General features: G+C 44.6%; 1 protein-coding gene across 2 annotated transcripts in view; it reads left to right on the forward strand.

The window, feature by feature from the left end:
- Positions 1-237: 237 nt before the first annotated feature.
- Positions 238-24,679, forward strand: part of CLIP3 (CAP-Gly domain containing linker protein 3) — a 30,219-nt gene continuing 5,777 nt past the window's right edge. The window contains exons 1-9 of one of the 2 annotated variants that reach the window (XM_030219443.1): positions 238-369; positions 6,942-7,092; positions 7,540-7,679; positions 12,473-12,566; positions 13,554-13,715; positions 14,009-14,127; positions 16,919-17,155; positions 18,464-18,599; positions 20,556-20,684. In XM_030219443.1, coding sequence (XP_030075303.1) covers positions 6,957-7,092; positions 7,540-7,679; positions 12,473-12,566; positions 13,554-13,715; positions 14,009-14,127; positions 16,919-17,155; positions 18,464-18,599; positions 20,556-20,684 — 1,153 coding nt within the window. In that variant the 5' untranslated portion in view covers positions 238-369; positions 6,942-6,956. Of the gene's footprint in view, positions 370-694; positions 780-6,941; positions 7,093-7,539; positions 7,680-12,472; positions 12,567-13,553; positions 13,716-14,008; positions 14,128-16,918; positions 17,156-18,463; positions 18,600-20,555; positions 20,685-24,679 lie in introns of those variants that run through there. The other variant, XM_030219444.1, reaches the window with a different exon arrangement.

Here is a 24,679-nt window from a genome sequence, read left to right on the forward strand (position 1 = left end):
CCCTTCCATAGCCTCCCTTACTGTCGCATCCCCCACAGTCTTTCATGTCAAATTCATCTCTTTCTGTTCTCCCTTCCTTTCTGCCTGGTTCTTTCCTTGTCCTTCCTCTCTCATCCCCTGCCCCCTCCTCTTCCCCAACCCCCCCCCCCCCCCCTCCCTTTCTCACGCACTTCCAGTATCAGTGTGACGCAGGCAGCAGCAGGGCTCACGAGTCACCGGTCCGAGTAGAGCCTGCACCAGGGAGAATTCCAGGGCTAGAGACCGCATCGGGCGCAGCAGAATCAGCACCAGGGACAGCAGCCAGCTGGAGAGCGGGGCCAGTGAGGGAGGCAGGGGGGCCCTGGCCTTGTCTAGGGACAACACACACAGGTACAGAGATATGGAAAGGACCCTCGGGTTTCTGGAACGTGATGTGCTCTTCCTTCTGCGCCTGGCATAGATTCAGTATACCCTCTATACTTAATGGGGGCGAGGATCATTTTATATTTATCTCGGAATGGAAGGAAGGGGGGGAGGGATACAGTAAGGAACAGTCGGAGTTGCAGAGGAAGATGGAGGGAAAGGGAGAGGATGGGGGATGCAGGGGGGCAGGATTGTGTGCTGATGCTGAATCTGTGACGGATGCTGGAGGGAGGGATCTCAAGAAGGTAAACAGCATCCGACATCTCCCGAGCCAGATAGACTAATCGCTGGAGAAAGCCACATCCTCCGCCTGGAAGCGGACTGGACCTGGTCTGGGCAGAGACTAACTGCGAGGGATACCAGAAAGAGTAGTCCCGGTACCAGACAATCCCCCCCCCCCCCTTTCCCCGTGTCCACCTCCGGAAACGCCTGGGTCCGATCTGTGCTGGCCTCCCTTGTCCCGTCAGTGTCCACCCTATCCCGATCGGTGTCCCTTCTCATCAGCGCCGGGTCCCCGATCACTTTATGCTTTGACCCCTCTCACTTTTCGGTGTCGTCCGGGCCTTGATCACTACCCTCTGACCGTCATGTTCCCCTGATCACTGCTCACCTCTTCTGTTCTTGTTTTGACGCTGTGAAATTAGCTTATAGGGTCTAAATAGTATTTCTGAAGAAGGAGTGGGACGCCCCCGCGGCTGATGGCATGTTCTCTCGTGAAGGCTGTTTTTAGAATGATTTATTTAAGGAGAAGAATCTGGAAAGGTCTCCGCAGATTTAGTTCAGCTTGAGGTCTGGCAGAGACCCAAATGGAAAGGTCTGAATCTCGGCTTATGCTGTCTGGGAGTCTGGATGAGGGGCCAAGTCTGTCGATTGTGTCTGGTGGGAGAGAAATTGAACTAGGTATTACTTAGTATAAAAAGCAAGGTTTGGGCAGCCTCCCATATCCCGGGCCCTCAGCACACAGGGTCTTCCATGTAGATAGTGGACTATCCACACTTAGAGCTTGGTTTATGGATAGCTTTCCTCTGGGATTCCTCAAGAAAATTATAAATTCCATTAACCATAGATGATGAGGCAGAATGGGTGGTTGGGAGCCAGAGGTGTGTGGAGCATGCAAGAGGTGTTGTGGATGACAGGAGACAGTAGAAATTTTATGCAGTAGGAGAGATGAGCATTCTACCTTGTTCTTCAATGGATGGTTTCATATTGACTGAGACGTCTGAATTCAACTCACGTTCTATTCCCATTATATCCCAAAACCTCACTTAGATATAATTGTCTTTCTCTTATATGTTTTCTCTATTTTCTTGATTGTGGTGTGATGAAATGTGATATTACTGTACATTATGAAGTGGTTTTATCAGATGCTGGTTAAGGATGAAATACCAACCTCTCACTGTGCAACAATATATATACTCTTGTAGGAGGAGTAGCCTAGTGGTTAGTGCAGTGGACTTTGATCTTGGGGAACTGAGTTCAATTCCCACTGCAGCTCCTTGTGACTCTGGGCAAGTCACTTAACCCTCCATTGCCCCTGGTACAAAATAAGTACCTGAATACATGTAAACCACTTTGAATGTAGTTGTAAAAACCTCAGAAAGGCGGTATATCAAGTCCCATTTCCCTTTCCCTATTTGAGATTCTACATGGAATGTTGCTATTATTGGAGATTCTACATGGAATGTTGCTATTCCACTAGCAACATTCCATGTAGAAGCCTGCCCTTGCAGATCAGCAACGCGGCCGCGCAGGCTTCTGTTTCTGTGAGTCTGACGTCCTGCACATATGTGCAGGACGTCAGACTCACAGAAACAGAAGCCTGCGCAGCCGCGTTGCTGATCTGCAAGGGTAGGCTTCTACATGGAATGTTGCTAGTGGAGGAGTAGCCTAGTGGTTAGTGCAGTGGACTTTGATCCTGGGGAACTGAGTTCAATTCCCACTGCAGCTCCTTGTGACTCTGGGGCAAGTCGCTTAACCCTCCATTGCCCCGGTACAAAATAAGTACCTGAATATATGTAAACCACTTTGAAGGCAGTTGTAAAAACCTCAGAAGTCCTATTTCCCTTTACACTATGAATATTCACAGATTTTTCTGTTTGAATAGTTTTTAGTTTTTTTTTTTTTATTTAGGAGGAAAAAAGACCTCAGAAGCCAACCATGCTCAGTGCCACAGCACAGACAATTTTAAGCACTAAATAGGTACTCAGCTCAATCACTGGTCAAAAAAACTCTGTTTTTTTTTTTTTTTTACTTTTTCTTTGCAATTAAAACATCAAATATAAACTCTTTTTCCAAGCACAAATAACCAGCGCTTAACTTCTTGCAGCAATCCCGATGGGGACCCGTTTCGCCACCGACTTTTTCAAGGGAACTGACTGCTTGTATCTTGACTGCTTAGATAATGGCAGATGGGGTATAGGCACAAGATACAAGCAGTCGGTTCCCTTGAAAAAGTCAGTGGCAAAACGGGTCTGAACCCGTTTTCCTGCGGATGAGCGGGCAGCTGGCTCATGCTGGGATGGGGGGCGAGTGGAGAAGGCACTGTTTTTTCGGTTTTGGCTTCAGTTCCAGCTGAAGCTGAGTTGCGGATTTTGGCCACAGATTTGGTTTTGGCTGGAACTATAACTACTGATTTCAGTCAGACTCGGTTATCTAAGCACCTGGTTTTAAGTGTGCGTAAATATCCATAATACACATAAGTGATAGCATAAGGCCTAAGTGCTATTCTGCAGACACCCAGTTAACTTACAATGCACGTATTTGCAAAGGGGGGGGGTATACACAGGGGTGGAGCATAGGTAGGACATGGATGGAGCTCCCACTTACATAGTACTACTACTACTTATCATTTCTAAAGCGCTACTAGACTTACGCAGCACTGTACACTTGAACATGAAGAGACAGTCCCTGCTCGACAGAGCTTACAATCTAATTAGGACAGACAAACAGGACAAACAAGAGATAAGGGAATATTAAAGTGAGGATGATAAAATAAGGGTTCTGAACAAGTGAATAAGGGTTAGGAGTTAAAAGCAGCATCAAAAAGGTGGGCTTTTAGCTTAGATATGAAGATGGCCAGAGACGGAGCTTGACGTACTGGCTCAGGAAGTCTATTCCAGGCATATGGTGCAGCAAGATAAAAGGAACAAAGTCTGGAGTTAGCGGTGGAGGAGAAGGGTGCAGATAAGAGAGATTTAGCCAGTGAACGGAGTTCCTGGGGAGGAATGTAGGGAGAGATGAGAGTGGAGAGGTACAGAGGAGCTGCACAGTGAATGCACTTATAGGTCAATAAGAGGAGTTTGAACTGTATGCGGAAATGGATAGGAAGCCAGTGAAGTGACTTGAGGAGAGGGCTAATATGAGCATAACGACACTGGCAGAATATTAGTCGTGCAGCAGAATTTTGAACAGATTGAAGAGGAGAGAGATGGCTAAGTGGGAGACCTGTGAGAAGCAAGTTGCAATAGTCTAAGCGAGAGGTGATAAGAGTGTGGATGAGGGTTCTGGTAGTGTTTATTACATAGGTAATAAACATGTCCCTGCCACATGTAGGCATCCTCATGTATGTAACTATGAGAGTCTAAATGTTAGATGCACTGATATCAGGTTATGCTAGTGTTCTATTACAGAATATAGGTGCCTGGATTCTGTTGTCGAATAGGCTCCTACCTCGTGGATTTGGGGCACCTAAATGGATACCCAGTATAGAATTGTCCCCTATATGCATGTAAAGGTAAATTTGACAATGAAAATGCCAAGGGATGTGTCTTTATAGACAGATGTATACACCTAACATTGTAGGTGGTCATTTTTATTACTGGCTTCTAGGGCAAAAGTGAAAAAATGTATATCTATTTTATAAAGGCTAACACATCTAGAAGTATCTGATAAGGAATAGCCACCAGTCAGTAATCTATAAAAGCAAAAAATAGTGGACCATTAGCAAAGAGTCAAGAAATAGGATTTGTGCAGTATGACCCTGCCTAATCCCTATGTTTTCTGCTGTTTGTTTTATTGTGTTGTATGTTTTAGTTTTGTTTTGTTTTATTTTTATGAGCGTATGTTGTAACCTGCCTAGATATATTGGGTAGATGAGATATACATTTGTTAAATAAATAGATAAATAAATTCTCAATTGGGGATTGGAACTTTGGAGAGAAGAATTTGAAATCTTCATGAGAAAGAAACATTCTTTGGACCCAGCAGATTCATGTGGATCTTGTTGTGTTTTGTTAATACAATAAAAAAAAAAAAAAACCTAATAATCAAGAATGAACAAACTTAAAAAATAAGTCCTTGGTAGATCATATAACCAGAAGTTAAATGGATGCTTAATGGTAAAGAATTCCAAACTTTAGTTGTACAACAACAGAAGGACCTGAATGCAGATAAGTTTGAGTGACTTTATAGTATTTGAATATTATAATTCAAAAATTTGGACTGATAAATGAAATCTGAGACATTAGGGATTGGATCATGTTGAACAAATCCCATTTCTTGACTCTCTGCTGATGATCCATTATGTTTGTGCTTTGATAGATTTCTGGCTGCTGGCTATTCCCTATCAGATAATTCTAGATGTTTCAGTGTTGGCTTAATGCTCATAAAAGGACTAGTATTGTATCTTATTTTATAAAAACATAACTACAGAAAAACTCTGTTCCAAATAGAAAGAGATTTGCTGCTTGTTCTCTTCAGTATTAGTATAGGACTTTGATGACTATTTTATCAAGGGAAAATATGTGTGTAAGTGCCTTTATCAAACAGATTCCTAGATTCATCCCCCAGCGGTACACAAATAATCGTGCACAGGTTTCCATCTGCTCTAAGAAAGGCATACATTTGTGCATACATGTATTGATAAGAATCAGCGTATGTGAATTTTATAAAATATGGACTTAGGGTTTGTTAGATTAATATACTGTTACTTAGTGATAACACACCAGAGGGGTTTACGAATCGGTAAATAATAAAGGAGAAAGAAAAGTAGCAACACATTTAAAAGTACTTGCATAAGTGCTGATTCTGCTCCAGCTCTGCCTACTCTCTGCTTCCAGAATGCCTGTACCTATAATCATATAAAACATATGTGCTATTAACCAGTAATACATATACATATGTGGTAAAAGCAGTTAGCTTAGCGGGGTTTGAAAAAGGTTTGGATCATTTCCTAAAAGAAAAGTCCATAAGCCATTATGGACTTGAGAAAATCCACTGCTTATTTCTAGGATAAGTAGCATGAAATCTGTTTTACTGTTTTGGAATCTTGCCAGGTTCTTGTGACCTGGATTGGCCACTGTTGGAAACAGGAAATAAGGCTTGATGGACCTTTGGTCTGACCCAGTATAGCAACGCTTTTGTTCTTATGCTCTTGTGTTCTGTGCATGTCTATCCCCAGAGCTATTTTATAAGAGACTACACAGGTCCCTTATAAAATTAACCCCCCCCCCTTAATTCTGAACTGTGATACTTCTAGAAACACTTTCTTCTGTAAAATAACTTGCCCAAAGGGCCCCTCCACACACACACACACATTTCCACACCATTCTCTCCATCTCATTTACACCATCTCCTATGGCAAAATCTGAACAATGATGCCATCTTGATTTGTTTAAGAACAGCTGATGCTAATTTGTTTTTGGTTGTAATCTACCTTGGATGATTCAGGGCTGGTGTTAGACATTCTGGGGCCTATGGCAGACATTTGGTAAGGGGGGGGGTCCCAAAAGTCAGCCAGCAGGCTGTGCATTCTTCAGTTTCAGACAGGCTTGGGGCTCCCAGGGCACTTTCCCCGGTAGCTCCCCTTTAACACCAGTTCTGGGATTGTTTTGATTGGAAAGATGATATATAAATATCTAATTAACGTGTAAGAAATTAGAGTATTAATGCTTTACTTTGATCCTGGTGACAATGATCCTTGTAACTGTAGTTATTGAGTAAGCTTAGGAGTGGTTACTCATCATCTGATAATACTTAGACTGGGGTTGGTTATCATGGTTGGTTACGGTTGACCATGGTTTGATAAAATCTTGGTTGTGATTGCATCAGGGAATAGATTTAGACCATGGCCAACCACCATTATTACAATTAAGGACAATGGAACATTCTGTTGGTGTGGAGGACCTTAACTAACTACTCTGCCCCCGAAGTTCTCTAGTTGGTAATGTATGGGGCAAAACAGGTTTGGGCCATAGCCCACCACAATCAGTGCTACCTAACTGGTAACAGTCTTTTATCAATGATACTATAGAGAATGGTTGGCAATAGAACCATTACTTACCAGTAGTCTTCAACACATCACCATTGTCAGGAAATACACAACTGACCAAAGTTTGTAACTATGATAGAAGAATGTTTACTCATGATAATGTACCTGCCTCAGTGTTGTTTAGACTCTGCTGAAGACAGTTTCTAATATTTGAAGATCCTGGAAATGTGATTGGCTTTTCAGTCAGATCCAATTTATCTTTTTAAGGTTCCAGAATGTTGTTATGGCTATATGAGAGGAGGAATCTAACTCAACCTTTGTTTCTTGAAAGGGGCATTTCCAAGCCATGACTAAAGATGACACAGCTGAAGTGTCCGTGGGGGAGGATCGACGGCCTTTGGAATTTCACAGCCCACTCTTGGAGAGAAGGAAGAAGCCTGTGGTTCACCATTCTGCACCTGCGCCTCTTCCCAAGGATTATGGTAACATGCAGTCTCCTTCTAGAGTGTTTCTGTACCTTAAATAGGACGGATAAGCATATGCTGATCTGATAAACAATATTACAAAAGAGACCTGGGCCATTCACTTTGGTCCAATACTGACCCAACAGGTGTAGCAGAGATATTATCATTTTCAGGGGCAACCCAACACCTTTTTGGTTGGAGGTGTCAACCATTCTGTAGCTTCACCCCAGTCTCAAGTTGCTGACGTTGTGTTGACCAAAATATTGGTTGGGCCATGGCCCTAGAGACCCATCTCATTCTGCTGCCTATTCATCGCCAAAACAATCCATAACCTATACTCAAATTTATGGCTCCTTCTGTTTGAATACGACAGTCATATAAAATAGTCAAAATTACACGAAAATGATGATAATAAATCATGGAAAATTTCAAGAAAGCACCCCAAATTCTGAATTTGTTTTCCAGCATTCACATTCTTTGACCCTAATGATCCAGCTTGCCAAGAAATCCTCTTTGATCCCAAAACCACAATTCCAGAACTGTTTGCCATCATCCGACAGTGGGTTCCCCAAGTACAACATAAAATTGACATCATCGGCAATGAGGTGAGCGCATGACAGCTGATGCTTCTTTTTCTCTGTTGACACTGCTTTATGGCATGTTGTAAAGTCCTGGTAAAATAGATCCCCAGACACAGGATGGATGCTCTAGTGATGCAACTTTGGAGATATGAGTTCAAGGCTCCCCTCTACCAATGACTTTATCTGTGACCCTGGCCAAACCATGTTATAGTCCCTGTCTTTCCTGGCCTTACTTCAAAATAAAGGTGGCAGTATTCAGTCTGCAGTCACTGTTTCTTTAAATGTTGGCTGCTGCTGACTGAATAAACCTTGATACCTGGTCCCTATCTGCATATTCTCTGCTGCAGTACCTGGATAGCTACCCAGTCAACTTAAGACAGCCTTTTTGCTATTCTAAATTGACGAAGTAGTTATCCAGATACTGCTGTTTAAACATCAGCAATGCCCAAGGAACTCCTGGCCCAGCCCGAACCACATAGTGTCAGAGTGACCTGGCTGAACAATCAGCAGTACTATCCAGGTGCATGCTGCTGAATGTCTGGGTTTAGCTTCTTCAGCACAATTTAACCTTCCAGCTGGGGCAGATTGACAGTGATTGGGACCCCAGGCAATAAGGATCATTGGTCCCCCCTCCCAAGGTCCTGCTGCCTCCCTCTCCCACTGCCTTTAAGCTGCCAGTGCCACTGACCTTTTCCTTTCGTCCAGTTGCTGCAACTACAGCTCAGCCTCCATGTTCCTCAAATCCTCCTTTCCTCAGTGCAGGCAGGGGTATGGGCAGCTACACTGGCTGTGCGCCACTGATGCCGGAACTTCTTTCTGCTGTGGCACACCCTTGCAGAAGAAGGAAATTATGTCAGGAGTGGAGCAGGCCATGGCAGAGAGAAGTTCCGACGTCAGCAGCAGACATCCAATGTAGCTGCGTGTGCCCCTCCATGGAGGAAAAGACCCTTTGAGCCACAACCCGGGGTTGGGGGTTCAGAGACAGGAGTGCAGGAGGGGAAAAGAGAGGGGATGTCTCGGTCCAGGTCCTGGTCCCAGTCCTGGGGAAAGAGGGATGTCAGGCACGTGGGAGGAAAGTATTGGGTCCTCTAGTGCCCTGGGCCCTCGGGCACTGCCCAGTTGCCCAAATGGTCAGTCCTCCCCTGCAGCCCAGTTAAATTGTTTTGAACATTGACCTCAAAGCGTTTGTCCTAATCTGTCTTTCCCAGTCACTAAATTATATTTAAAAGAAAGGAGAAATATTTGGGACCCTTATGTACAATGGTCTTCTGGTCCCGGTCCTTCTACAGTATGTTGTTAAAGTAACTGAGGTACTAAAGGGTACTACACAAATATGAGGGGGAAAGGGGTGGGAAAGTGAGAAGAGGGGTGACAAAATAACTGTAACGTAATTTTGCAATTTACTATTTGTAAAAAAAAAAAAAAAAAAGAAAACAAGATAAAAGGCATCCACATTTCCTGATGAAGACGACTCTGGTCCTCAAAACTGATGCCTCAATAAATTGGTGTCACTTGCCTCCGTCAGTTTTGATACACATTTCCTATCACCTTCCAATAAGGCTGCACAGTGGGAGGGTGATTATTACATACTTCTAAGTCAGTAGTTCTTGGATATATTATTTTAATCAATTAATTAATTAACCACCTTTGTGAAGAGATTCACCTAAGGCATTGTATAGCAGATATGGCCTGGCATAAAACTTACAATTTTGTTAACAACATAACAGTAGTAAACTGACCAAATATGAGCATAAATGAGGTACACTTTGAGATGGCAATAGAAGGATAAGTAACTTACCGCGAGATCACATACACCAGCAACGCTGAGTGAATTGTAATTTCACCCTAGCTGGAATGTTCCGTAATCACTGATTGAATGAATGCAAACATTTTGGTGGGACATAAAAGTGAATATAAGAATTGCCATACTGGGTCAGACCGATGGTTCATCTAGCCCAGTATCCTGCTTCCAACAGTGGCCAATCCAGGTCACAAGTACCTAGCAGAACCCCCAAAAGTAGCAAGATTCCATGCTACCAATCCTGTGGTAAGCAGTGGCTTCCCCCATGTCTATTTCAATAACAGACCATGGATTTTTCCTCCAGGAATTTGTCCAAACCTTTTTTTAAAACCAGCTGTGCTAACCACAGTAACCACATCCTCTGGCAACAAGTTCCAGAGTTTAACTATTCGTTGAGTGAAAAAATATTCCCTCCTATTCATGTTAAAAGTATTTCCACTTTTACCTGTTCTACACCACTCAGGATTTTGTAGACCTCAATCATATCCCCCCTCAGTCATCTCTTTTCCAAGCTGAAGAGCCCTAACCTCTTTAGCCTTTCCTCATATGGGAGTACCTCCAGCCCCTCTAACATTGTAGCTGCCATCCTTTGAACCTTTTCTAATTCCGCTATATCTTTTTCGAGGAACAGCAACCAGAACTTGCGCTATACTCAAGATGAGGTCGCACTGCATGGCATCCTTTTCCTAATAATTCCTAGTATCCTGTTTGCTTTTTTTGGCCACTGCCACACACTGAGCAGAAGATTTCAGCATATTGTCTACAATGACACCCAGATTTTTTTTATTGAGTGCTGACTCTTAAGGTGGACCCTAGCATCCGGTAACTATCATTTGAATTAGTCTTCTATATATATTTCTATATAACTGAGAACGATGTTAAATAGAACCGGTCCCAGTACAGATCCCTAGGGCACTCCACTATTTACCCTCCTCCATTGGGAAAAATAGCCATTTAACCCTACCCTTGGTTTGCTGTCCAACAACCAATTTCTAATCCACAACAGAACGTTGCCTCCTATCCCATGGCTTTTTCATTTCCTCAGGCATGTTTCATGAGGGACTGTGTCAAAAGCTTTCTGAAAATCTAGATACATTACATCAACCGTCTCACCTTTATCCACATGTTTATTCACACCTTGAAAGAAATGAAGCAAATTGGTGAGGCAAGACTTCCCTTGGCTGAATCCATGCCGACTCTGTCCCTTTAAGCCATGTTTGTCTACGTGTTCCATAATTTATTCGTGATAATAGTTTCTACTATTTTACCCAGCATTGAAGTCAGGTTACTGGTCTGTAATTTCCTGGATGACTCCTGGAACCCTTTTTAAAAATCGGCGTTACATTGGCCATCTTCCAGTCTTCAAGTGGTACAGGTTTCAGCTCACACCTGCTCGCCAGAGCCGTTTGTTAGACTTTAAAGAATTTTGGGTGCCAGTTGTTAAAATACCTCAAGTACCCTCCTGGCGTTCGCATTGGTGTCCCCTGTGGCTTAGGCATCTTCTCTCTCCCCCCATCCTCCTCCTCCTCTCTGCGCTAAGGTGGACGTCCATCTTGTTTCAAAAATACGGGTTTCCCCACCCCTGGATGGGGACGTTTTGCGAGGACATCCAAAACGAAACGAGGACGTCCCTTTCGATTGTGCCGCTCTAAGTGATCTATATATATCTACTGAAGTTTGCACTGTTTAATTTTTTGTCACTTTATTATTTGGTGTTTGATACATATCTAATATCTAAATGTAATATAAGGTATGACCTGCAAATATATTGCTGACCTTTCTAATGTTATCAGACAATTAAGGACTCAGGCCCTGCCCCCGCCTTGCCCTAGCACCAACCACTTTAGCCTTCTCAAACAAATGAGCCACCAACCACCTATGGGTTATCACCTTTGCTATTTGATGTGGTACCTGTGTGAATTGATTCTTACCTTTAGCATTTGGTCTATCTCCCCAACATAGCACCCTTCACATTTTCTGCATTGGATAATATATAAAATAATATATAAAAACATGTCCAAGACCGAGCTTATCGTCTTTCCACCAAAACCCACTTCTCCTCTTCCTCCACTCTCTATCTCAGTTGATAACACCCTCATCCTCCCCGTTTCATCTGCCCGCAACCTCGGAGTCATTTTCGACTCCTCCCTCTCCTTCTCTGCGCATATCCAGCAGATAGCCAAGACCTGTCGCTTCTTTCTCTTTAACATCAGCAAAATTCGCCCTTTCCTCTCTGTGCACACCACCCGTACTCTCGTCCACGCTCTCATTACCTCTCGCCTTGACTACTGCAACCTACTCCTTACTGGCCTCCCACTTAACCATCTATCCCCCCTTCAATCTGTTCAGAACTCTGCTGCACGTCTTATATTCCGCCTGAACCGATATTCTCATATCACCCCTCTTCTCAGGTCACTTCACTGGCTTCCAATCAGATACCGCATAAGCTTCTCCTTCTTACCTACAAATGCACTCAGTCTGCAGCCCCTCATTACCTCTCTACCCTCATTTCCCCTTACGTTCCCGCCCGTAACCTCCGCTCACAGGACAAATCCCTCCTCTCAGTACTCTTCTCCACCACTGCCAACTCCAGGCTCCGCTCATTCTGCCTCGCCTCACCCTATGCTTGGAATAAACTTCCTGAGCCCTTATGCCAAGCCCCCTCCCTACCCATCTTCAAATCCTTGCTCAAAGCCCACCTCTTCGATGTTGCTTTTGGCACCAAACCTTTATACCTTTCAGGAAATCTAGACTGCCCCTATTTGACTGACTGTACATTTGTCCTTTAGATTGTAAGCTCCTTTGAGCAGGGTCTGTCCTTCTATGTTGAATTGTACAGCACTGCGTAACCCTAGTAGCGCTTTAGAAATGTCAAGTAGTAGTAGTAGTAGTACTTGAGGGACAGCATGAGAAGGACCCCTTATGTTGAATATTTTGCCCATGTGGGTAACTGTGAGGTCTTGATGTAACAAATCTATCCTATGACTAGGCTCAGCCCCAGCTCTGTGCTTTTCAGGTCCTGAAGAGGGGTTGCCATGTTAACGATCGAGATGGACTGACTGACATGACCCTCCTCCACTATGCCTGCAAAGCTGGAGCCCATGGAGTGGGTAAGGAAACACAAATTAAAACTGTCACCACGCTCTGCAGGGACACATTGTCCTGCTCAGCACCATCCCTACTATTGTCCAATCACCAGAGCTTGAAAAGCACGGCAGGCCTGGGGTGGGGGAGGGAAATAGAGGCAGCCTTGGTGGTATTTGTCATTGTCCCTCAATAAAACTGACCGCTATTTCCTCTTCTGTGTCTCTCGCTACCATCTAGATCCGGATGTGTCCTTGAATTAAACTGAGTCCTGGTGATCTCTTCCCCCCTCAGGGGTTTCTTGGAATGATACAAGGAAGGCTTGTTATTGCCTTCTTTTGTCAATGTGAGACATTACTATGTTGCTGCTGCCCAATACAGGGGGGCATGACCTGGACTGGCAGTGCTGCCAGAACCTGCCCAGCATCAGATCCAAGGCATGAAAGGGTTAAGCGACTTACTCAAGGTCCCAAGGAGCAGTAGCGTAGGAAGGGCGGGGCGGTGGGGGCGGTCCACCCCGGGTGCATGCTGCTGGAGGGTGCAGAGAGCAGCCGCGTGCCTGTCGGCTCTGCTGGTTCCCTGCTCTCTCTGCCCTGGAACAGGTTACTTCCTGTTCCGGGGCAGAGGGAACAGGGAGCCAACGGAGCCGACACGTGCGTGGCTGCTCTCTGCACCCTCCAGCAGCCAAGAATGCACCCAAGGAGGGGGGTGTCATTGCGCTGGGGGGGGGCTTGATGCACCGGGGAGGGGGGGTCATTGCGCCGAGGGGGGGTGTCATGCTGCACCCTGGGGGGACGGACGCCGCTGCACCCGGGGGGGGGGGGGGGTGCGCAGCGGCAATCCGCCCCAGGTGGCAGCCAACCTTGCTACGCCACTGCCAAGGAGCTGCAGTGGATTTTGAATCTGGGGTTCCCAGCCCGCTGATGTAGCCATTGGCTACTCATATGCTTCCTCAGCACCATACACTAACATAACTGCCACTGAACAGGATTTTCATATTTCCCTGTCTATAGGAGACCCAACAGCTGCTGTGCAACTTTCCAATCAGCTTCTGAGCCTGGGTGCTGATCCTACCCTTCAAAGCCGCTGGACAAACATGAATGCACTCCACTACGCAGCCTACTTTGATGTGCCAGAGCTAATCCGCATTTTACTAAAGGCATCAAAACCCAAAGGTCTGTGTAACCCTAGTTAAGTCCTTATGTACTTATGAAGTACAGAACCAATCCCTCTTCCCCTCTCTTTGGAATTAACAAGTCCCCAGAACTGGAGCAGATGGAAGGGTGTGACCATGGAGACCCAGATCCTGCTGCATCCTGGATTCAGCAGCAGTTCCCTAGCTTGACCTGTCCTGTCTTTGCAACTAGGTGCAGAAGAGATCACAGCATCTACCTTCTGCTGCTGAAGATTAGCATGTGTGCAAACTTCCTTCCTTTTCAACTTTTTTTTTTAATTTCCTTTTGCATAGTGCTCAATTCTACATGCAGTGACTTCAACCATGGAACTGCACTGCACATTGCTGCCTCCAATCTGTGCCTGGGAGCTGTGAAGTGTCTGCTGGAACATGGAGCCAACCCCACCGTCAGGGTAAGGACCATAGGGAGAAGGGGCAGGGCTTATGGAGCATAGAACTAGGCCCACTGTTAGGATAAGGATGATGGACAGAAGGGGTGGGGACTGCTGGAACATGGAGCCAACTCTATCATCAGACCAAAAACTCTAGAAAGCAGGAGTAGGAGCTGCCGGAGATATCAAGATAAAACCATGGAGAGAGGGGGAAAGGTTTGCTGGATCTATGTCTGCATTGGGATAGAGACCATGGAGAGAAAGGGAACGGGTTGCTAAAGCTGTCACCATCAAGGTAAGAACTGTGATGAGAAGGGGCAGGAGTTGTTGGCGCTTTGCTATTTCTGGATTAGGCAGTGATATGAGAAGACATATAGGGCACGATTCAATAAATAGTACCTCGTTAGACAATGGGATGATCCACACTAAGCTAGTGTTTTGCAAAGGGCACTCTGTGCTGAACAACCTTTAGAGAATACTAGCTTACTGCATATTTTGGGCTAGATTCTATATATGGCACCCAAAAAATTGGTGCAGAAAACGCTATTTTATAAGCCGCGCTTAAAGTTAGACATAGTTTATAGAACAGTGCTTATGCCCTGGGAATTACACCTAACGTTAGACATGGCCATTTGCATCAAGTAGACGTGGTGCAAATGTACACCTATGCCCCTCCCATTTCCGTTTCTCCTTTTTCAAATCTTGTGTAAAGTTCAATTAAATGTGATTAGTGCCAATAATTGCTTGTTAAAAAGCCAATTATTGGTGCTAATTAGCTTGATATTTAATTAAATTGTGTGCGCAATTTTTGGCAACTTTTATAGAATTAGGGGGTTTATGCCTAATGTTGGGCACAAGCATTTACACCTACCAAAGGCTGCTGTTATATAGTAACTAAGTAAATGTAACTATTTTTATTACTTAGTTACATCTGATGGTTACAGTTAAAAGTAAAAAAGTAAAAGCAGAAGCAAGATGTAAATCATGATTCCTCAGTAAACCAAATGAAATAAACCCAAGGACAGGATTTTGCTGTTGCAAACCTCATTATGCAAACAGTAGATCGCCTCATCTTAAATTTTGCTGTTCAGTGAATGTAGCGTATGAGAACAATGGAGTTGCCTATGTTTGTTAACTGGTTACTGGTCTCCAGCTGAACAGAACAGTAATGAGTTGGGTCACTTGGAAGCAGAGATGAAGCTGAAGCTAGTAGCAACTCTTGGTGAGCAAACATATGTCTCTACTAAAACAGATTGCTGGTCATCCCATGGAAAAGTTTGTAGTGGGGTGACTGTCCACTGGATTTATAGTCTTTAGAGAGGAAGTCTGCTTGATTGGCCTTAAGACTGAAGGGTTCCCACACATTCGATGTTCTTGCATCAGTCCTTGAAGGTATTCAAACAGAGTTTGCCATCAGATGAAAAAATTGTTAGAACAATAACAGACAAATGATTCCAACGTTGTGAAAGCCTTCTCTATAACTGGACAGCATGATGATAAGTACATAAGTACATAAGCATCGCCAAGCTGGGACAGACCAAGGGTTCATCGAGCCCAGCACCCTGTCACCGACAGCGGCCAAAAGAACAAGCAATTTGTCCCTCGTCCATTCAATAACATTCTATGGCTTTTTCCTCCAGGAAGCCATCCAACCTTTTTTTTAAGTCCGCTAAGTTAACCGCCTTAACCACCTTTTCCGGCAGCGAATTCCAGAGTTTAACTACGCGTTGAGTGAAGAAAAAGTTCCTCTGATTCGTTTTAAATTTACCACAGTGCAGCTTCATCGCATGCCCCCTTGTCCTAGTATTTTTGGAAAGCGTAAACAGATGCTCCACATCGACCCGTTCCATTCCACTCATTATCTTATAGACCTCTATCATATTTCCCCTCAGCCGCCTTTTCTCCAAGCTGAAGAGCCCCAGTCTCTTCAGCCTATCCTGATAGGGAAGTCGTCCCATCCCCTGTATCATCTTTGTCGCCCTTCTCTGCACCTTTTCCAATTCCACTATGATGATAATGAAGATAAAGATGAAGATGGAAGTGATGAATTAGACAGCACTACTTTAAATGCAGATGATAAAGTATTCTTTGCTCTATGGACATCAAGTGTTTCAGCGATTCCCTTGATCAAAACCTGTAGACCCACACTTGCGTAAGTGACAGTCATTTTCAAAAATGTAGTTCTACTAAAAGCAAAGTAGATTGAATTGTAGAGCAATAAAGTTGTTGGGATAAAAACATGACAAAGGAGACAAGTGAGTGACGGACCACGGGACCTTAGAGTTCTCCGTGTACGCGGATTTTTCTTGGGATAAAAACATGAGCAATAGTTGCATTCATTGTAGTTCAGGTACTTTTACTTTTTGCTCAAAAAGTATTATATTAGGCAATAACTTTTTTACTTTCACTTAAGTAAAATTTTAAATGTGTTCTCTGTACTTGTACTTAAGTATTAAAATATACATTTATTTTTCCTTTTACTTAAATACTTTGACCTAATTTCTGGGAATGCCCCTGACCTGCCCATGCTCCTCCTATGACCACACGCCCTTCGGAGTTGTGTGTTATGAAATTTAGACACGCATGTTATAGAATAGGGCATAGGGCAGATCCATACGTTAACTCCTAATTACTGTCAATTAAGTGCTTGTTAACTCCAATAATTGATCATTAGTGCCTAATTAGTTTACACACAGATCTGGGATCTATGCCCAAATTTCTACAGAATCCAGGGGACAATGGGTTTAATAAGACTTTAGATATAGATTGTGATTAGTGAGCCCCGGGCTACATCTTTCTCTTTGCCTTTCAGAACAGTAAAGGGCAGGTCCCTGCCGACGTGGTGCCTGATCCCATGGACATGAGCCTGGATAAAGCTGAGTCTGCCATGATAGCCAAGGAGTTGAAGCAGCTTCTGCTTGATGCAGTCCCACTGAGCTGCAACCTGCCTAAAGTCACCCTGCCCAACTACGACAACATCCCTGGGAACCTGATGCTGACTTCACTTGGTCTGAAGCTGGGGGACCGGGTCTTGGTGGACGCTGAAAAGGTACCAAACCCGCAGTCTGACCTGTCTTGCACAATCCCTGCAGAGCAGGATCATACAGGCTGGATTTCTGGAAAATTAGTTGATGCTACGAACAACACTATAAATATTCAGCACCTTTCAGCCACAATCACATTAGGGTTTAAGATGTGCCACTCTGGGTCAGACCAACGGTACATCAAGCCCAGTGTCCTCTCTATGACAGTGCCCAGTCCAGGTCAGCAGTAGCTAATAGGACCCTAGAGTAGATCTATTCCTTAATGCTTATAACCAGAAATGAGGGGTGGATTTTTCCAAGCCTACATGGCTAGAAGAACTTGTCTAAACCCTTTTTAAACCAGTGGCGTAGCTAAGGGTGGGCCTGGGTGGGCACATGCCCACCCATTCTTGCCTCAGGCACACCCAGTCAGCAGCCCATGAGGCCTCACTACTCTCTTTCCCTCTTCTCCACTCGTGGCCTGGCATCTGCCCGTCTCTCTCTAGAACCCCCCCCCCCCCCAGGTCTACCTCAGAGCTACTGCCAGCAGCAATTCCTATAGGCATCCCGTGCCAGCCCTGCAGGAATCTCTCTGTCATGTCCTGCCCTCAATGATGTCACTTCTTGTTTCTTTGCTGGGGACGTGGTAGAAGAAGCCTGCAGAGCTGGCGTAGGTTGCCTGTAGGAATTGCGATGGGCAACAGCTCTGAGGTAGAACCGGGGGAGGAGGTTCAGAGAGAAATGGGCAGACGCAGGGTCATTAAAAAAAAACCCACTATATTATATGTATATACAGGGGTAAGGGTAGGGGGTGGGAAGGGCCCACCCAGGTTAACTCTGGGCCTACCCAAAATGGCAGGTCTGCCTATGCCACTGCTTTAAACCCAGCTATACTGAGTACCTTCAGCACGTGTCAGCAGTGATTCCCAGCAGGGTGGATTATTATTACTATTACTGTTGAATAACTATAGTGGAAACTGAGGCATAGGGAGATAATGTGACTCACCTCAAACTAGCAGAGAAAGTCAGTAGAAGTCAGAGGATTTAGAACTGAGACACACGATTCATCTGAGGTCACGTTACAAGTTTGTGGCACGAGGAGAGAATTGGAATTCAAGTCCTTGATCTCAGTCTTACCCATGATCCACTTGCTCTTGAATGCTGACCTGTTCTGGTGGCCTGAGCCCAGGGTTTGTATAGCAAGTGCTAGTTCTGCAACCGCCATAGCATTAGGGTCAGAGGCCATGATGGCAGGATCAGAAGCCACGGTACCAGGTATCTGTTTGGTCCAGCAGTCATTGCTGAATCCAGCTTTTGCTTCTGCTGCTTCTTAGGTGGGCACCTTACGCTTCTGTGGCACAACAGAATTTGCCAGTGGCCAGTGGGTCGGTGTTGAGCTGGACGAGCCTGATGGCAAGAATGATGGGAGTGTAGGAGGGATCCGTTATTTCATCTGTCCTCCAAAGCATGGTAAGAAACAGTTCTTTGTAAACCACTTCAATGTGCTTTATGGCTTGAGAGGCGGCCAATCAAACGTTAATAATAATAATAATAATAAGAGGAACAAAGATGAGAAAATACATTAAAGAAATATGATACAATAGAGCAGGGCTTCCCAAATGTGTCCTGGGAACTCCACAGCCAGTTAGGTTTTCAGGATCTCATCTATGAATATGCGTGAATGTATTTGCATATACTGTGTCTCATCATACGCATTGTGGAGATACTAAAAATACCACTGGCTTTGGGGTCCCCACGTTACTTTAGGGAAGCTCTGCAATACAGCATCTAGCAATATCCAAATTAGATCTACAGCCAAAATTTGTCACTCAGGTTCATCTGTAACCGCTGCTCCCTGCACACCCCCACCCCACCCCCACAGAGAGTGGGTCCCCCAGACTGTCCACCCCTCCTTGACCACAAACTCTGATCTCCTACCACCCAAAGACCCTCCTCAGTCCTACCTTTGGAAGCCCTGGTGGTCTAGTGCCCCTTCAGGGAAGGAGTGATCCTGAGTTGTTCCTGTCCATACAGGCTGTGCAGTCAAAATGACTGCCATGACTTCCCACAGGAGGTCATGGCAGCCATTTTGAGATTGGAACTGGCATGGGCAGGAGCAATCCCCAGTCACTGCTGCCCATGCTAGTTTCAATCTCAAAATGGCTGCCATGACTTCCCATGGCAGCCTCACAGGACTCACATTGGCAGGAGAGTCTGGGGATAGCTCCTGCCTTGAAGAGGCCACCAGACCACCAGGGCTTCTAAACATTGACTGGGGAGGGCCTTCAGTTGATGATAGGCAATGCATGGAGGAGGTGGGGAGGGGGAGACAGGCAGAGAATAGTCATGATGTGATTGCAGGGTAGGCAGAAGGAAGAGAACAGTTGCGGGGCAGGGGAAAGTTTTGGATTCAACTGAAAATGCACTGGCATTTTTTGGCCAAAACTAAACCTTGACCAAACTTGGATTTCAGACTGGTTTTGGCATCGAAAACAAAACCAAAACTGAAATTTGTTTGGCTTCTAATCCAAATAAATTCGCATTGCAAGTTCTACAATGACCCTGTGAGATTTTGATTAAGTATCATGATCAGTAATGCATGTCCTGTCTATGGAGGCGGAAAACAGAAATGGTCATTTATGTAATGCCTGGTTAGGTCTCAGATTATAACCAGAGCACTTCAGAAAGATGCATTCAGCCAGTCACGTGTCAGAGTTTCTCTCATGTACTTGACCCTCCTAAATGACAGAGCTAAAAGAGAAGAGAAAGAAATAGTAATATTACCCTTGGCACCCAGACGCTGTGGGTAAAATGAGGTATCAGGAGATAAAGTGGCTCACTTGTGGCAGAGCAGGGGATTAGAACTAAGGCACAGGGAATTAAAGTAGCATCCCCTCCCCTGAGTTCCCATACAATCATAGTGACGTATCCGCTGGTTTAGGAGTCAGATTAATTCTTGCAGAAAACTAACTATATGAAGATATTATTATTATTATTATCCACTTTCTAGACCTGGATTTAGAACTCAGCATAACTTGTCCTTCTCATGACAGCTCAGCATGAGGCCTTGGTCAGTTCCAGTAGCCTTGTGATTAACAGGGCCAGCTGAGAACCAAGGAAGGCAAGGTTCACAACCTGTTTCTCTCATGAAAGTTTCTGGTGACCTTGTGTAAGTCACGTCACCCTACATTGCCTCAGATACAATTCAGTTTGTAAGCTGACTTAGTCAGGGAATAATTTGTGTACCTGATCGTAACTCACCTTGAGCTTGGATTTGGAAAAGGCAAGTAATTAAATCCAAATAAATAATAATAATTCCTGCATCATCATTTCCCATCTAATAACATGTTCCATCCCAGTTATTGGTTCCGATTTTCTAAATTTCTTTTCTTGGTTCTCCCTCCCTCCCTCCAATATTTCTTTTAGGAGTCTTTGCCTCTGTTTCCAAAATCAGCAAAGCTGCAGACCAGACACCTTCGTCGGTCACATCTACCCCCAAAACACCTCGTATGGACTTTTCTCGCATGACTGGGAAAGGCAATAAAGAGAAGAAAGGTGAGGACAAGCTAGGGCTGAAAAGGGCAGGGGCTGCAATTTTGGTCTTTAAACTAGTCTGGCACTGAATTCACATGTGCACAAAACAGTGGCGTAGCCACAGGTGGGCCAGGGCCCACCTACTTAGGGTTCAGGCCCACCCAACAGTAGCACACATTTAGTGGTAGCTGGTGGGGATCTCAAGCTCTGCCACCTGAAGACTTCCCCCCTGATGGTAACAAAAACGCTACTGTCCACGATACTGGCACCTACACATACTCAGTTTTCAGCGAATGCCTGCTGCAGACTGCCAAGGTGGAAAGAAGTGTTTTCCCACCAGCTGAGATATTTTTTTGGCGGTGGTGGGGGGGAGGGAGGAGAACACTTGGTGCCCACCTACTTCTTGCCTAGGCCCACCCAAAATCTGTTGTCTGGCTACGCCCCTGGCCACAAAAACAAGATGTGGGAACATTTCAGGAAGCTTAGTTTTCTTGCTGGGGCAGAAATGTGCACATCGTAATGACTAGTTACCAATAGCAGGGCAGTTTTCAAAATCCTCCATGACATCACACTGGGTTTCGAAATCTGAGATTTGAACTTCTCTTTTTCTTCTTTAGAGGTGTGACGCGTTGCTATATTTCAAACTGTGCATAAGTGAGACCTCATTTGCAGTACCATGTGCTTTTCTGGATAGTGCAAACTCAAAAAAAAAAATAAAAACAGGATGGAATCAGAGGGTAGCTACTAAAATGGTAATTGGTCTTCATCGTAAAGCAGACAGGGACAGACATAAAGATCTAAATACATATACTTTGAAAGAAAGCTGAGAGGGGGGAGATGTGATAGAAACATTTGGACACAAATACAAAGTTGTTGGGCTTTTTTCTTTTTCTTTTTATTTATTTATCAAATTTTCAAATATAAAGCATATAACTTGTACAGAAAAGTATAGTCTAGCTCGACATTAATTTAGAACTAAGGGGGGGGGGGATTTTTTTTTAAAGAAAGAAAGAGAAAATACAATTCAATTTCTTAACCAGACATTCCTCAAGCCCACAAAATTGATCCAAGATGTTACACAATGGAAATTCAAATTATACAATACATTTCAGGAATGTGCTTCTCTTGACAAACCTAAAGGTACTGATTAGTAAATTATAAGAGCGCTATACATTGAGATCCCCCAATGCATTTTTTTGCTGTTAAACAGGCTGTAAGTTGGGACGGTTCAAAAAAACACATATTTAATTGACTCGTGTTTCATTACACATTTACAGGGGTATCTTAAAAAAAAAAGTAGCCCCCAGCTGAAGAACTCCTGGCTTCATCAGTAGAAACTGTTGACGTCTCTTCTGAGTTTCCTTAGAGAGCTCAGGAAAGATTTGGATCTTTAGGCCCAACTGGGCCTTTTTCAACTAAAAGGACGCTCTAGAATGAGGGAATGTAGGATGAAAGTGAAAATGGAAAGACTGAGGAATAATCTAAGGAAATATTTCTTTTGGAAAGGGTGGTGGATGCGTGGAGCAGTCTACCAGCGGAGGTGGTGGAGACAATGACTGTATCTGAATTCAAGAAAGCAATGGTCTTTGAGGGAGAGAAAGGGATTGTAGAGCTTAGAAGTTGGTGTGGATGAGCAGACTGGATAGGCCGTAGGGTCTTTATCTGCCATCATGCTCTATGTTTTTATGTTTATATTATCAAAGACTGGCAGAACAGCACAGTGAGCTCTGAGCTAATGGAACTGGTTTATTTCTCTGTAGAAAACTAAGTTAAACACATAAACAGGGATCCTAGGTGCAAGGGACACAAGAGACATATGAAATGTGTCAGCTAGGGGACACTAGGTGTAAAGTCACATTCCAAAGTTGGACATCTTTGGGTTTGAGGATAAATGGCAAATGTTGCAAAGGGTTACAGCCATTTGAGTGGAGTGATCATGTTTAACAATTGAACCTTACCCCAGAAAGAAATAGTGACAAAGAAAGAGCCTGGGTCTCCCTAAGCAAGGGAGTTATATTTAAATGATAACCGATTCCCCCTGCATTATAAATTAAAAAGCAAAACAAAAATCAGCAGCTCTGGCCGGCTCCCCTACCTTCCTCTCTACTCTTTCGCCCCACAGCTCCGCCTCCCGACATCGTCCGCCCTGTACCCCGCCCCCTCCAGGGGTCTTCGCCGCCATTCCCCCCTCCACCGGGCCCCCTCCCTCTTACCGGCCCGTGCAGCGCTGTGTGAAGGCTGAGGAACAGCTGATGTCTGTGTGCCCAGTCTTCTTCCTTTGCGTCTCTCTCCTCTTGGGTCCGCCTCCGTCTGACGTAAGTAACCAACGTAGGTTACTTACGTTAGACAAGAGCGGGCCCATGAGCAAAGGAGGACGTCCTTTCCTCTTGGGCCCGCCCTTGTCTGACGTAAGTAACCTACGTTGGTTACTTAGATCAGACGGGGGCGGGCCCAAGAGGAGAGAGACGTGAAGGAAGAAGACTGGGCACACAGACATCAGCTGTTCTTCAGCCTTCACACAGCGCTGCACTGGCCAGTAAGAGGGAGGGGGGCCCGGTGGAGGGGGGAATGGCGGCGAAGACCCCTGGAGGGGGCGGAGGGGGTGGGGTACAGGGCGGACGATGTCGGGAGGCGGAGCTGTGGGGTGAAAGAGTAGAGAGGAAGGGAGGGGGCCGGCCAGGGCTGCTGATTTTTGTTTTGCTCTTTAATTTATAATGCAGGGGGAAGCGGGGAGCAGCGGAGACCTCGGGCGGGGCAGGGGGGTGCAAGGCCGTCCATACAGGACGCTCTTGACGAGTGCCTTTGCCCCCTCCCAATCCTTTCATTTTTTGTTTTTATTTTAGGAGCCACGTGTTTTTTTTGTTTTGACTGTTTGTGGCATGCGCAGAGCAGCCAGCATAACGCTTGGCTGCTCTGCACATGCTTAAGGAGCCAATTACCGACGGGGATTACGAACGTATGATACATTGTACTTTTCAATACCACACCGAACATTTCTGAGCTGTTTTTTTTGTGCATTCTTCATTGTTTCAAATTCGTTAAGCACTTTAACGATTTAGATTTTTTAACGTTTGCTTGATGCATCTCCCTTTTGGAGTTGAATTGCTATGTGTCTAATGCCAGTGGAGAGGGGGAAAGTGAGAATTCCAATGACACTTCCAATGTCCATTTACTTCTGTTTGTTCTGATAGTAAGGGGTGGGGATACCTCATTAGCACTCTGCTGTGCTAGTGAGTATGAACATCAAAGGGCATGTATACAGAGGGATGGATCTACAGACCTACCCTCCACAACAGTTGTTGGCTTTCTTCATACAATGTTTGCAATGCTTTTAAATAACAGGCTATGGTTTGTTTGGGGGTTTTTATGTGCTTTGAGTAGAGAGGTGTGGTAGCCGTGTTAGTCCACTTATAAAGGTAATCAATAGAAATAAAACAAAATAAAACATGGAAAAGAAAATAAGATGATACCTTTTTTTATTGGACATAAAATACATTTCTTGATTAGCTTTCAAAGGTTGCCCTTCTTCGTCAGATCAGAAATAAGCAAATGTTGGTAGATGACAGTATATATAAGTGAAACATCAAAGCATTTCAGTGACAGTCTAACAGGATGGGAGTGGATAAGTGCGAGACAGGGAGATATGCATGGAGACAGGATGGTGACAAACCAATACAATTTTATGGTTTATAATGGGCTAGAAAACACAGATCTTTGTTAAGTCCTGTCTGGTGGGTGTCAAAATATTTGAGCATTCTGACTTCAAAGGTTTTACGTTCCTGTATTGTTTTAAAGTTCCCTTTCAGGATCCTTACTATAAAATCACTGGTACATTGGTCTGGTTTTGTAAAATGTTGTCCCACAGGCGTGACATATTTGTTGGTACTGGCATTTTTCATATGATGTCTATGTAAATTAAATCTCTTCTTTAGCATCTGACTTGTTTCTCCAATGTAGCAGCCTTCATCACATTTTTTACACTGAATGATATATACCACATTGGAAGATGAGCATGT

This window comes from Microcaecilia unicolor, chromosome 11, assembly GCF_901765095.1.
Source record: "Microcaecilia unicolor chromosome 11, aMicUni1.1, whole genome shotgun sequence".
Taxonomy (NCBI): domain Eukaryota; kingdom Metazoa; phylum Chordata; class Amphibia; order Gymnophiona; family Siphonopidae; genus Microcaecilia; species Microcaecilia unicolor.